General features: G+C 31.5%; 1 protein-coding gene across 1 annotated transcript; it reads left to right on the forward strand.

Moving 5' to 3' along the window:
* The first annotated feature begins 677 nt into the window (after positions 1-677).
* LOC149149760 (heavy metal-associated isoprenylated plant protein 12-like) lies at positions 678-1,757 on the forward strand. Its single transcript, XM_089441058.1, has 3 exons — positions 678-876; positions 953-1,028; positions 1,115-1,757. The coding sequence occupies exons 1-3, from the start codon at positions 868-870 to the stop codon at positions 1,468-1,470; spliced, it is 441 nt and encodes a 146-aa protein (XP_089297184.1). The 5' UTR covers positions 678-867; the 3' UTR covers positions 1,471-1,757.
* The last annotated feature ends 14,360 nt before the right edge of the window (positions 1,758-16,117 follow it).

Here is a 16,117-nt window from a genome sequence, read left to right on the forward strand (position 1 = left end):
TATATATATATATATATATATATATATATATATATATATATATATATATATATATATACATAACACAACACAACACAACACAACATGTGATTATTTAACTATAACATCATATAACTATATATTATAGTTTTATATTTAAAATATATAACATAATTATATATATATGTTGAAGGTTTCTAGGCAACAACAAATTCAATATTAATTTTTTTCAAAAATAAAAAAAATAATCAATAATTTATATTTAATTTATAATTATTTTTTATTATCTGAAAAAAATATTCTTTATTTTTATAAATTTTAAAATTTCCATTTTATTAAATATATTTAAAATTTAACATTTTGTTAATTTATTTTCTTCCAACTTATTTTTTTTAAATACATTTGAACTTTAAATGACTCATTATTTTCTATCTAAATTAGATAACAATTCTATTAAATTCTTTGCAATAATATCATAACCATCTTTACTCACTTCGAATTCTGTTGTAATGATTTAAGTGATCCTCCGAGTGCAATTAATCTTTGATAAAATTTAAAACTAATCAAAAACTTAACCTAGTGTGCAAGGCTTACGTTGTGAACATCCTCGTGGTCAAAAGTCCAACTGAGAATTTAGCTGCGTACAAATGTTGCAGTTCGATTTGGTCAATGACAATTTGTGTTCACATCTAAGTTCTGTTTCCAAGAAAGTGAAAATACGATTGCTTTTAAAAAGCTTGCAGAAATTGACTGAACATCTGTTCTCCTATCACTGAGTCTGTAATTAATTTATTGAGCCTTCCTATTCAGGGGAGTCGCAGAGAGAGAGAGAGGGGAGCTGCTTCATCAGAGGGTCTGCAACCTTCTTACATTCTGGCAGCTGTCAAAATGTCGCAGGTAAGACAGTGGTTATTCATCTTTCATTTTGTTTCGAGGCTGTAATCTGACGTGATTTCTACGCATTACTGTGCAGAAAATCGTAATGAAAGTGGAGCTAAATTGTGAAAAATGCACAAGGAGGGCCATGAAAACGCTTGCAAAGATTCAAGGTAAATTTTCGAGACTCAGGAAAATGGATTTTTCAAGGCTTCAATAATTTGTACTCAACTTTAGTGGGTCTGTGGATCTATCACAGGAGTTATCTCTGTAGCAGTTGAGGAGAAAGATAAGAAGATCACTGTAATTGGAGATGTAGATCCAGTGCGCCTCACAGACAGTCTCCGAAAATTCGGATTCGCAGATTTGGTTAGTGTCGGACCTTCTAAAGAACCAGAGAAGAAGCCCGATCCCGTGAAGAAACCTGAACCTGAGAAAAAACAGCCCGAGAAGAAGCCCGATGAGAAAAAGGTGCCTGAAGAAAAGGCTGCGGAGAAGCGGGAATCGTTGCAACAAAACATTACTTATGTCGTTCTTCCATCCGGATGCGATCATTACAGCAACACTACTTATTACTTGAGCGACGAGAACCCAAATTCCTGCTGCATCGTCTGAATTTCTGGATTTTCTTTTAAGTCAATAAGTTTCTCAACAAGTTTCTCTCCGATTTAGTATTCATCTCCTCTGCATTTCGAAAAGGTCAATAAGTTTCTCTCCCAGTTAGTATTCATCTGATCTGCATTTCTTTCCAGTTAGTATGCATCTGATCTGCATATGGGAACCGCTTTGCCTTGCCTTGTATGGTATTGAAAGCAAGGTTTGGTATATTAATTTCTAAAGAAAAATGTATAGAATAAAGATGAGATGTACAAATATATAGTTTGTCAATAGGCATTAAATGAGCGATGGTTGCATATTCTTAGAGTTGGATAACTGGTTTGCCATTGCAGATTTCAGTGTTATTATTGACATATTATTAAAAAAATATTATACCATTGTTTATGGAAACAATGAATTTATTTGAGTATGTTTTTTTTCAAATTTCAATTTTACTAATTTTTGAAGTTTCTTGGGTATATTTTCTTATCAAATTTGTGTAAAATTTGATAAAGATTAATTAGCGTTATAAGTTTAAGTAATTAATTTTTTATAATACTGTATTTCTGAGTTATTTTATCTCATAAAATTTGTTTATCCATTTAAAAAAATCGCCTAATTCCTAAAAATAAATCTCCTAAACTTAAAGTAATTAAAAAATATTATTTTATTTTTCTTCACAATTTAAATGTCGTACAATTTTTTTTTGACTGTTATCATTTCTAGTACAAAATTCAGGAAATTAAAGTGCCCTATAGGAATGTAGTTTTAAGTTTTTTCTTGTATGTTATAAATATTACTGAGATTCTTATTCTACGAATTTGTGTCCAGTTGTCGTCCACTGTTAGTAGTGTATCGTTTGCATGGTTATTAAATCCAGGCCGAGTTTCACAAAAGGATATTAGTAACTTCAAAATACTACAAAACCAACCAAATTAATTTAGCTAACCATAATACAGTTTTACAAAAACCGTCGTAATGAAATTAATTAAAAATTTAATAATAGGTTGATTTTTATTATATACAAAATAATAAAAATTATATATAAAAATTAGAAAAGTAATAATTCTTTTGTTAAAGGTTTTGGTTAAGAGGTTGTTTTTTTAGGATTTAAGGAAATAAGTTAATATTTTAGGATTTAAGGAAACAAGTTAATATTCTATGACCTAGATGTATCTGGTAAAAGTGAAAACCAAATCTGACTTTTTACTTAAAGCTTCTAGTAAGAACGAAAACTAAAGCTGGCTCTTTACTTAAAGTCAATGATAATTTCAAGGAAATAAGTTAATATTCCATGACTTAGAGGCATTTGGTAGAGGCAAAACCTGGCCTTTTAAATACCGCCAATGATAATTTCAGTCATGGTTTTACTCAAATAACAGTGATGAGTCAGTCTAGATAAACAGATTACAGCCAATAATAACTATCCCCACCACTAATTTAATAACTAAATTATAATAAATTCTCACTATAAATGCTTTATTTCACTTTTAATTTGAAATAAATGGTAAATAAAACAGAAATCTCCATGATACCGACATTTGTGAATACCAATTTAATATTGCATCTCGTCTTAATAGCTCCCTCCTTTTCTTCATCGCTTGAAAAGTTGTTGGGATAGTTGGTTAATACATTTAGTGTTAACTAATTACTTCATAAAGTAATTTTCAGGCCATTGGATTAAATGATAGAAAAGGCTGTTGCTGAATTTCAGATATTAAAACAGTTAATCAGTGTGAAGTTTAATGTCTGTATAGTCATTCAATGTCATACCTACCACATATGTATATTGAACAGTATACATCAATGTAAATCCAAAAATATTAACTATTGTTGCTTCATCTTGACAAGTGAATTTCTATATATAAGTTCGGATGCTTTCGCTGGTATATGATCATAGAAATTATAGAAAATAACTTAATTTATTTTAAATGTTCGATTTTTTTTTATTTAAATACTTATATTAATTCAATTTACATTTTTAAATGTAAAATGAATTCACTGCACTCACGTTAAATATAAATGGAGGGTGGAAATAGAAGAAAGGTCGTAAACTGTAAACACATTGACTTTATAATTCGTATTACTTAGAATCGTATATACTGCTTCTATTTAGTTCCGGAGAAATCGAAATAGGAAGTGAACGGTTTTAAATTTTGGGATGATTTTGTATTTGATTAGTGCTCTCCAAGTTGTAAAGGGTTTGAAAGAAAATTCTCTGAACTTCGCTTTACAAATAAAGTGCAAGAATGGGCCCTTTAAAGGTTTAGCTAACATCATGATTGCATGTCACATTTTCCTTAGTAATTAAATGCTGAGTGTCCCTTTCAGGTGCAAATATTCTCTTAGTTTTCTTCTTTATTGTGGTAGAAGATCAGTTCAAAAATCAACCATGAGCATTCGCCCCATAAGCAGAAATAACTCTTTATAAGTACATTAGATATAATTAGCATTTCACGGAAGGGCCTAAAGACACCCGGATAAGATTACAAAATGGAAAATAATGATACATAACACTGAATCTAATGATACATAACACTGAATCTTGTTAGATAAAATATTAGAAAACATTGCCACTATATATCTGTTTTATTTGGCCGAAAAATGTCTTTATCAACATTTGGGGAAATCCATGAAGTCAAGATTTGCAACTTAGATCTATATATGTTTAAATGGTGGTTCCGACTAGTATAATGGAACTAGTTGTATTGCACAACTTTGTAAGGGGCTACCTCGTGTCCTTTACTACATTGCCATCGTGTTGTGACAAAAACACAACCCCCACATTATTCACTTAATTTTCACTATGGGGACTTTTAATTGAATGGTTGGTCATATTACTATTTGATGTTGAGAATCTGGATTGCTTCAATGAGTTCAATCTCTTTTTATTTTCCTACCATAATTTTTTGTGTTTTCATTTGGACGTTTGGTCAATGACGCCTAATTGAAGATTGGACATTTTTCACTGCCCGTAAAATGTATAAAGTGTACATTCCTTTTGTTTCATAAATTTATTTATCTGTAAAAGTTTAAATTTAAATTGTATTATTTTGTAAATAATTTTTTTTTATTTTATACATAGCCCCCAAGACCAAGAATCATTCATAGGCTTTAGGCTTATTGCAGGGAAAACACAACACCCCCCATTATTTATTTCGAATAATGGTGACCATTTTCTTAAATTTTTGGCTAAACCATTTTTTATGATTTTCATTTGATTAAGTATCCTACAATTTTGCAATTTTTTTTGTTTTCATCGGATATCTATTTTGATTATTTCAGTGAATTCGACTTTTAGCAAGATTTCCATCGATACTTTTTTTGTCTCATTTGGTTATCTGGTTTACAAATGACACTCCTTTGAGGTTTGATCATTTTGTCGCCTAGGTTAAAAAATATAGAAGGTGTATATTATTTTAATTTTTGTAAATAATTAATTTATATTTTGTAAATATTTTATTTTTATTTTATACATAGCCTTTGAGACCAATAAGTATTCATAAGATTTTAGCCTTAATCATGTATAACAAACCATCAATCGAAGCTTTTGAGCATCAAAACTTTGTTATCATAAGAATCTTTTTGGAAATCTCCGATATCCAAAGTTCGAGGCATATAAAAGGTCATATTAAATCATATAAACCAAAGCCCGATTCATATTATTAATGTGACTTCCAACATATTCATATAAACTGTTAAATGGTTTAAACTTTACAGAAACGAAAGTTTGACCAATAATATTAATGTGGCATAATAAAACGATAATCTAAATTCCAAGGCTCATTTAACAAAGTGGTTATATTATTGTTTATAGACGCCCCCAACCAAGGCCTAAACACTTATTATAACTTGTGCCTTTATGTTATAATGTTAAACGTATAAATACTTTAGCGCATAAAGCTTTGAGCCCACTTCTCTGACGCCTTTCCCTTCCACATCACTACTTCGCTCCCTATTACTAGGTCTTAACTTATATCTACAGTACACATATAAGATTTGCCGATATCAAGATTTCTCTAATAACCCAATCCTTTGTTATCCAATATTCATCTCCACCTCTGGACCCGATATGAATATAAAATTGGTTTAATTGTAATATCAACTTCGTCATTTATCATAAATTTTGAAGTGGTTACATTATAAAATCTCTGATATCATCTTATTTTCAATGCACCTCTCCCTCTAACTTCTGATATCTACCAGGCTCCGATATCCAGACCTGATATGTGTATTAACGGTGGTCTAATTGGAATATCGCATCTACCTGTATATCAAAACTTTTAACTAGTAACATTTGTAAAACTCCCGATAATCCATTCACCTCAGATATTTGGACCCGATACAGTTTAAAATAAAACAATTAAATGTGAAATCACATCCGCTCCATATCGGAGCGTCCCTATACTAGTGCTTTCTATTTACTCGCATTATAACAAGTTCTAATGGGCTTACCTCTGATTCGACTCAAATGCTACCACGTGGTAGTATTTGGTATGCCTATAATGTTTAAATAAAAAAAAAGTCCATTTAATTTGTCTTAATTCGGTCTCATCGCTCAAATTTTTGATTTTATAGTTTTCTTATACTTTGGATTATTTTTCTCCTCGATTTTGACTAATTTTGGCCCTATATTGACAGAGAAGCTTCTAGGACAAAATCTACTAACAAATCCAGCAACTGATCTCTAAAAGAACTCCTCTTGGTCGCAAAGTGGATCTAAAATGGGCTAGAAATTGCTATCGATGTTGAAGCAATTGAATGTGGTCTTATTCAAGCATGAGCTAAATTGGGCATCTCCTCAAATAGTAGCCATTCATATTCAGACAAAGTTTGATCTAAATGAATAATTTAACTCTATTTTACCTTTATTTTCTCCATCTGTTGAGAAAGTCAAGGGAGATTGTTAGTATTCCGAGCATGTATAAATACCATCTTTGGGCTCTATAGAGGAGAGGAGAGATTAATCTCAGATGTGAGGAATAGAGAGATTTATCTTTTACATATATGAACTGTGTATGCTAAGAAGAGCTTTCACTATTGGTGCTCTTGTTTCATTAAAAAGGTTTATGAGTTGTAGAGGACTGTTGGAGATTAGAGCAAGGGAATTAGACTTAATAAATTGGTATTCAAGATATTATTGTTTTAATACCAGTTTTATTTTATAATAGCAGATAGTTGTGATTTTCAATCATATTTGTGCATTAATGTCTATGTGAGTTATTAATTTCGATTATTCACTTAATTCTTATTATGGATACCCTTTGATTGAATCTTGGTCATGTCACTTTCTGATTTTCTAAGTTTGGATTACTTCAATGAGTTTAATATGTTTTCTTCTTCCTATCAAAACTCATTTGATCTCCTTTGGTTGTTTGGTTTGTAAATTATGCTGAATTGAAGATTAGATATTTTTCACCACCTTTGCCTATTAAAATGTATATTACCTTCTTGTTTTATAAGTTATAGTTATTTGTAAATGTTTTTTTTTAATATTTATTCAATTCATTACATTACCCCCGAGACTAAGATCAAATCTTATATTACAAAGTGGCTTTCATATTATGAATTGGCTTATTCATAAAAGCATAGAAAGATCTATTGAAAAGAATGCATATATCAAATCTAATATCAGATTTTTGAGCCATGGGGACTTTGACATCAAAAGAATCCTTTTGAGAATCCTCGATATTAGAGTTCGAACTATATTATGAAGAGGCTTAATAAAACATTTATCCAAAGTTTTGAACCTATTTAGTAAAGTGGTCATAATTCTTTGCATTACACATATCGGAATCTGTGGATATTGTAATATTAAAGATCTCTAATATAAACCCCTTCAATATGCAAACGTTTGTTCATAAAACCAAAATCTCCACCATATCTTTGCACCCACATTCCACATCATTATACCTCTCTCGCATATCGGAGGCAATGCATATCGTAGATTTCCTTTCGAGGCACATTTAAAAAGCTCCAATATAGAATTCCACCGATATTTCGATAATGATAAAACCTATGATCTCTAACATCTGATATAACCTCCCGTTCTGATATTCATATCCCTTTGATTTCCAACTTCTGATATTCATATCCTACCAATATTCCAATAACCAATCCCTCTGATCTCCAATAATCATCTCCCTTTGATCTATGATCTTTGATAATCATATCCCTCTGACTTCCGATAATGCACTCACCTCCAATATTCCATTCACCTCCAATATCCAGACCCAATACACTATTTAAAAGGATTTCAATAAGATATCGCGTCATCTCCATACCGGAGCCTCTCGATATTGGTGTATTGACGTTTTTCATTTGTGCGCATTGTTAAAAGTTCTGATGAGATCACCTGCGATACCACTCAGCTCTTGCCACATGTCACTCTTGCTCTTGCCACTATTATTATTATAAATAAAATGTCACTTAATTAATTTAAAAAGGGTCACCATTTAATAAAATCCTCTATTCGCAACTGATTTTGTTATTTGTTACAACAAAGGGGTGTCCATGGTTGACGATGGAAAATAGATCTAGTGAATATTCTCGAAGGAACCCCAACAAGTGGCATAATGCTCGATAAGAATAAATATAGGAGGGATTGTTGTATCAAAGTTTTTAAAAGCTTTCTCAGCTGAAAATATCCGATAAGTGTTGACTTGATGGGAATGGGAGTATTCATGTGGCAAGTGGGTCCTTCCGAATACTCATAGTTTATAATATATAAATGAACTGCAGTCACTTGGTATGAGGTTTGGGAATTTTGGATATCACGGATTCTTAGGAATTCCTCCGATATCCAAAATCCAAAAACTCTGATATATGATATATATAACATTCGTTAATAAAATATCTTCATTACTTTATGATAAAGGGTTATGGCCTATATCAACTTTACAATAGATCTTGGTCTCAGGGGATATTTTCATAATTAATAAAATTGATTAGAAATTAAAATAAAACTAATATTTACAAATAAAAATTTATTATTTACAAATGAATATGTTGATAAAACAAAAGTAATGTACATTTTATACATTTAGTAGGTCAAGGGGTTGAAAATGTCCAATATTTGTTTAGGCACCATTTGCAAACCAAATGAGGTAATGTGTATTAGAGGTTTCCTTTCAAAACACATTAATTTTTTTTTGATATGCCAATCCCTTTTATCTCTGTAGACAGGGAATTGATTTAGATACAATAGAGGACCTACATTATTATAATTCTAAGATGTTTTATGTAAGTTGATTCATATTTTTAATAATATTTGTTTATGTAATTGTATGCATAGCACTACTCGTTGCATCGATTATTGTAAATGAATTCTTCGGTTTTCAATTACATTTTTGTTCTAAGAGTATATTTGTTGGCTTTAGCCCTATTAGTAAATGTTAACTATTAGCCCATTTAAAATTCTAATCAAGCTATCTTACAAGATTAATCAGAAATGCATCTTGAAAACTGGAAATTGTATAGAAACATACTTTTATTTCTTTAGGCTGGCTAGCTGTCTAATAGTTTAAAGTTATAAATTTTTTTCTTTTCTATATGTCATTTTATTTGAACTAATTCAATATTTTGACATAAATATTTCATTCTTATACATATTTTTATTAGAAGTTGGAGTGTTATGAAACCAGCTCACAAAAAGATAGAAAAGAGAGATCCACGCCTTAGAATTCAGCCTCTTCGAGGGGGCAACCTCCTTTACATTACATAAATGAACAATTCTTGGATGATACAAATGAAAAGACCTCCTTTCTATATATAGGAGTCTAAGGGGTTATAACATAATCAGAGCCGACCTAACAATAATAATGTAAGGGCACAATAATAACAATAGTGGGCTTCTATGGGGCACAATAGTAACAATATGGGCACTACATGGGTACATCAATATAATAAGTGGGTTATACTAATAACAATAAGGGGTTACACTAGTAGTATAGGGGCCTAACATGCCCCTCTTCTTCAAAAAGTGTTGTCCTCAACGCTTGAGTAGTTCTTGATGCTTCTGTACAAAATTCTTGTCCTCCCATGTGGAATATTCAGTAGGTAAGTTCTTCCACTTGATGAGATACTCTGAAATTGATCGATTTCGTAGCTGTCGGGTTCTTTTTTCTGTGACTGCTCCAGGTTCCAATATGATTTTTCCTTCCTCTTCAATTTCTGGCAATATTTCTTGAATTGGGATCTTTTGCAACTTTTGAATAAGTGGCCATACTTCTTCGTCCTTCTTCCATTCATCCCTTGCTTCGTTTATCCAATCTGGTTGGATAACATAAATAACACAAAACAATGCTTCCACATCCTCATCCTTGAAGAGTCTTCCCATTCGGTAAGGTCGCCATTTTTTTGGTGCCTGTTGTTTCGTTTGATTTTGCACTGAAGTGGCGTTATCCTTTAAAAGTTGGAGAACTTGTTGTTGATGCTCGATGTGATCTTTCACTGCTTGAACCTTTTTCTTCTTGATATGTCCTTCTATCTCTAGAGTTTGAGGAGTGGTAATTTCTTCCAATCCTTTACAAGATATGGTCGGATTTATTTCTTGATGCTCGATGTGATCTTTCACTTCTTGAACATTTTTCTTCTTTATATGTCCTTCTATCTTGATAGTTTGAGGAGTGGTAATTTTGAGCAATGAATTACAAGATATGGTTGGATTCATTTCTTCTTTCTCGACGTGATATTTCACTTCTTGCACCATTTTCTTCTTAATATGTCCTTCTGTCTTGAGAGTTTGAGGAGTGGTAATTCTTGCCAATGCTTTACAAGATATGGTCTGATTCATTTCTTCTTTCTCTGGGGTGGGGTCCTGGCATATATCTTCTTCTTTTGTTGTTTCTTGATCCTTTTCTTCCTCCTCTTCATATTCTATGTAAAACAATTTCTTCTCAGCACACTTATGACCTTTAGTGCATTTGTTATCACAATTGTAACAAAGCCCTTTTTCTCTTTTTTCTTCCAATTGCTGTGGTGTAACCCTTGTAGGTTGTGGAAGGCTAGGAGAAACAACACTTCCATCTTTATAGTTGTGAGGGGTACACTTCCTGGTTTCCATAATTTTGCTTTCCACTATGTCACAAATCCATTTTACTCTTTCCAATTGTTGTGGTGTTGCTCTAAAGAAGGTGTTTCTCTTTGTATCCTCATAATGTGCTATCATTTCTTCCATGAAAATTGACCACGTAACAAGTTGTTTACGAGAACAAAGCCCTTTGTACCATAAAAATTGATCTGGTTCTAAATATGAAGATGCAATACATACCTTTTGTAACAGTTGTACACCATGTATAGCAAAATATTGCTCCATTTGAAGTATCCAATTTACCGGATCCTTGCCATCAAAATTCCTCATCTTGCTTTTTCTTGATTTTAGGAGCTCTACCTTGAAATGACTGTAACTCTGCACTTTCAGATCTTTAAGTTCTGAAAATGTGACCTATAGTAGCCCTCTGCGTCCTCTTTCCAATGCCACCAGTCTGATCCAAATTAGATTCTCCAAGAAAGAGTTATTCACAATCTCCCAAGATGACCTGATTATAGACTATTTCAGTAGAGCGAACTTGTACGACGTGCCACGAGTCACTGTTTCAACCTTTGGATCTGAAAAACACCCACAAGAAGTTACATTCCGTCCTCTTTCTATAACTTCTTACAAAACTTCAATCCGATCCTCAGAGAGAAAGTTATGACGCTTTTCCCCAGGTCACCTGTTTTGAATGTAATTCAGGAGTCTGCAAAAAGACCAACTTCCTTAGATCATATCTCCGCAAATATCACGCAAAAAGCTCTGAAATTCGGACCCAAGGTTCAGAGCGATTTCTTCTCAAATGGGTTATTTTTGCGACTTCTGAAACATCACAGAAAAACAGTTATAGCGAAAATTCCACGATGACCTGTTTGGAGCAGCGAAACCCTAGAATCCAAAGCTCTGATACCAAATGTTATGAAACCAACTCACAAAAAGATAGAAAAGAGAGATCCACGCCTTAGAATTCAGCCTCTTCGAGGGGGCAACCTCCTTTACATTACATAAATGAACAATTCTTGGATGATACAAATGAAAAGACCTCCTTTCTATATATAGGAGTCTAAGGGGTTATAACATAATCAGAGCCGACCTAACAATAATAATGTAAGGGCACAATAATAACAATAGTGGGCTTCTATGGGGCACAATAGTAACAATATGGGCACTACATGGGTACATCAATATAATAAGTGGGTTATACTAATAACAATAAGGGGTTACACTAGTAGTATAGGGGCCTAACATGGAGATATTTTCATTTAAGTGTTCGATAACTATTTATTAGGCATTTAGTTGCTTCTATGTGTTTTAACAAGGATTAGATCTCGTGAACTTATCTAATTCCTTTACTTTATTCCAATTCCAACATGCTTCTTTTCCCATCCTTTTAGCTTGCTCTTGATTGAAAGAAGAACTAATCCTTCCTTCAATCGAGATATGTTAGGATTAGATGCATCCTAGTTTATATTTTTCATGTAGTTCTACTTTCTGCATCCTAGAAGTCCCCTCATATATGGGTAGTCTTTAGTGTGGTTTGGTTGAACCATAAAGTCAGCTCAAGGATCACTTTCTTGCCTGATCAGGAAGAAGAGTCGATCTGATTTCCCTTCTCTATTGGTAGGTGAAAGTCATACTTTAAGCTAGTAGAGATAGAGAGAGGGTAACTGGACCCCATTGAACTAGTCCAAACTACCATTTCAATGGAAGAGGAACTGTTTTAAGTTTTCGAATGCGTGGTCCCCCTTAAAATGTTGAAAGGTAATTTTCTCCGATCAACATTTTTGGCACTAGAAGGAGGGCCTGCTTTAAATTGTTTGCTAAAGTTTATTGCAAAATTTTAAACTTTGAATTGTGGGTTCCTCCAGAAAACCTCCTTCGATATGATTTAGTGTACCACAATAAAATACTACTCCAATCAAGATATTAAAATGATTTTCAAAAGTAAATTTCAATGGTAAGTCTTCTACCTTAAATCACCCATTTCGGTTCATTTCAAATTCTCAAAAATTTAATATTGATGAGGTTGATCTTGGTAGGATTTTCACATATACTTTGACAGGTCAAGCAAAATATTGGTGTCTTTCACTTCTAGTTGCCTCAGTACATAGCTAGGATGAGTTTGCAATGATTCTCTTTCAGGATTTTCAATGAAAAAACTACAAAAATTGTGCAAACAACTACTTGAATTGCATAGGACAGAAGGTGAGCCATTGGATCAATTTTTAGTGAAATTTAAATTGAAATTAATTCTCTTTAAATCCAATGACTTACCTCCTAAAAATCAATTAACGAGTTGGTTTAAGTATTAATTTATCTTGTTTTTAATTGTATTGAAGAATCACATATCAAGTAAGACACTGATAAAGTTATTTATGACAATGAAAATATTGAACTTGGTTCTTATTCATCTTCAAAAACTATTTTAATCGATTCCCAATCCTCAAATCAATATGTTTTTGAAAGTGAAAAAGATAACAGTTCAAACACTTCCTATCATAGTCATAATGTTTTCAATGATTATAAATCAACACTGATTTCTCAATCCTACAATGACAATATACCTTCTTGCAGTGGTAATATTGAGGATAATAATGATTTTAAATTCATAATCACTTGTAAAAATGAAATCTTTGTAAACAAACTTCCACTATGTTGTAACATAATTTGTAACATAGATGTATATTACAAATTACCTTTCTCTCATTCTTTTCAATTTATTTCTTTGTTCAATTCTATTTTTTATTTTGTGGGCATAATACACTAACATCTTGAGCAACAAAGTTCCACACTCTCATTAAATGAATTAATTGGTACATGCAATAATCAATTTCAAAATTTCAATCCTTTATTTTAATTTGCTCTTAGGTTGAGGTTTTATCTTATGATTGGATAGTTGATTTCAGATTTCCAAATGCATTCTATACGAATGATAACACTCAAGAGTACACCTATACATTCTAACCAACCATGCATTCCTTTCAGAAATTTTCCTCTTTGTTATCCACTTGATTCTTTTGAAAAGAAGATTTCTAGTTTTTCTTTTTCTTTACAACAACCTTTCATTTGCAAAGATTTAGCATTTAATACTGGTTTGTTTTTTTCCTATTTCTTTGAATTCTTTTCAAAAATTTGAATCAATTCCTTATCTTGATTATCCTATAGACAGATGTTTGGAATTATTTCAGGGAAGTGATTTTGTAAATAAGTTTCGTATTGTACATACATTAACATTAAAAGAGTTTTATTTATGTTGGTATATTTATGATTTTGTTACTGATGTTTGATTTACACATTCATGCAGATACTAAGATGCTTGAATGGTTACATTGGAAGCATGACTTTACTTAGTCTTAGTCTACTTTTTAGATTAGGATTAGGTGTAGTTTAGTAGTTAGTTTAAATTAAATAAGAATATGGTTTTGAACTTTGATAAATACATGGGAGAAGATGAAGATTCATCAGGTAAAGCTATGATCAAATTCTCTCAGGTACACATTTACATGTTCATTTCCATCTGTTCTTAGTTTTCTAGAATTTATTTTCTCTTTTAGTCATTTTTTCTTTCTTATATTGTGTTTTTCTTCTGGAAGGTATTGGCTTGAGTTAGAAGATCAACTTTTACCAATAAAGTAGTTGTGACAAATCTTAATGCTAAAAGGAGCAATTTTTAAAACTCATTCAAGGAGATTTCCTTTACTTTTGAGTTTTTCTTATCATCTTGCTTATTCTCTTTCAAGATATGTTTATTCAAATTTACATGTTTTAAAGTGATATTTGATAAAGGGAATAACATTCCTATTAAATTTTCTATTGTAAACTTTAATCACATCTCTCCTTTTAGTTAGGGAATTTATTTAAATAAAATTCTTAAATAACAAAATTACCAAGCAAGACAACATTTCATATGCTTGACATAATGCAAAGAACATAACAAGATCTTTATTTCTTATATCAAGATATTTATTTTATCTTGTTTCACTCAAGTTTTTCTTATTTCATTATTTTGCTCACAGTAGGTTTTCTTCTATTTTAATTCATTTTTTATTTGGATTTCTTTTCTATTGTCTCTTGGCTGGATTTGTTTCCACAATATTTCTTGGTCCCTTTTGAAATCCCCTTGTGTGTATATTTCACCTTTGTTTGGGATTAATCTTGGTGATATTACCAACCTTTTAGTTGGAGGACCTTTTCCACCCACCTTTGGTTAATACTTGGGATTTTTTTACTCTTATCTAATGGAATCCAATAGTAAAAGGAAGAATAAAATGAAGATCATTAAATTTCTATTTTTAAGGTTCATATTGAAGTTCTGAAATCATTATCTTCTATTAGTATTTGAATGTTGTCTTACCTTAATACACATAAGAAAAGTAATTTATAATAAGCCATATCCTAAAACGAGATACTAAGGTTACAAAAGAAACACACCATTTTAGTATTTTATGACTCTTCCATGTCATCCCCATCTCTTAAGGAGGAAATTGTCTCCCCACATATTAGAAAAAATTATCAGAGTATAAATTAAAAGTTGTGTGAAAAAAAAAGTTAAGGGGTCTCTGCAATGAGCCATCCTACCATGATCATGGGATTTCATTGTTATGACATTATCATATTTGGTCACGAAGCTAAGATAATCGCTCAAAACAATTCGTTGTAAGACAAGAGGTCTCATCATGAGTTGAGTTGTTCATGACTATCAACACTTGTCAATGGCATTTTCATATCTGCTCAGCAAGCAAGGACAATGATTTTCAGAGTTATTAATAAAGTATGTTTTCTCTGAAATACTAAATATTATATGGGATACTGACATTCCTTTAGGTTAAAAGGTAATCTTGTTGAGGCTATCGATGCCTGCTGGAAATAGTGGCTCTACCTGTGACAATGAGAGTTTATCTTTCTTACTAAACACAATGCTAAACTTTTTATGCTGTCATTAATTGATGGTTATTGTAAACATGATCTTACTCTTACAAGAGATGTTCAAAATGATTAAACTTAGTTTTGAGGGATTTCATAGAGTTTGAATCTTAGCATTTTAATTGTATTTAGCCTTGCCCCTTTTCCTTTTAGGATTTTATTAATAATAAACCAGAGATAACTGGTTCTTCCAAGTGTGTTGCCATTATTGTGGTAAAAACACAACCCCCCCCATTATTTACTTAATTATCACTATAGGGACTCTTTAAGTGAATGGTTGGCCATATTACTATTTTATTTTGAGAGTTTAGATTGCTTCAGTAATTTCAATATGTTCCTATCTTCCTATCATAACCTTTTGATCTCATTTGGTGGTTTGGTTTGTAAACAGTGCCTAAACGAAGATTGGACATTTTCACTGCCTTGGTCTACTAAATGTACAAATTGTATATTACTTTGTTTTATAAACTTATTCGTTTGTAAATAACAAAATTTTATTTGTAAATATTTGTTTTATTTTAATTGTTAATCAATTAATTAATTATGAAAATAGCCCCTGAGATCAAGATCTATTTTAAAGTGGCTATGACCACAACCCTTTATCATAAATCAGTGGAGATATTTTATTAACAAAATACATCATATATCAAAGCTTATAGATTTTGGATATCGGGGGAATTCCTTTCAAAATCCTCGGTATCATAAGTC

The sequence above is a fragment of the Pinus tabuliformis genome, chromosome 9 (genome assembly GCF_031772625.1).
Source record: "Pinus tabuliformis cultivar Carrire ecotype Pingquan chromosome 9, CPIR1, whole genome shotgun sequence".
In the NCBI taxonomy this organism is placed as follows: Eukaryota; Viridiplantae; Streptophyta; class Pinopsida; order Pinales; family Pinaceae; genus Pinus; species Pinus tabuliformis.

What these genes read in the sequence shown, in the direction of transcription:
- LOC149149760 (XM_089441058.1), top strand. An exon ending in AACGCTTGCAAAGATTCAAG is followed by an intron (nt 1,029 to 1,114) that starts GTAAATTTTCGA and finishes GATCTATCACAG; the next exon opens with GAGTTATCTCTGTAGCAGTT.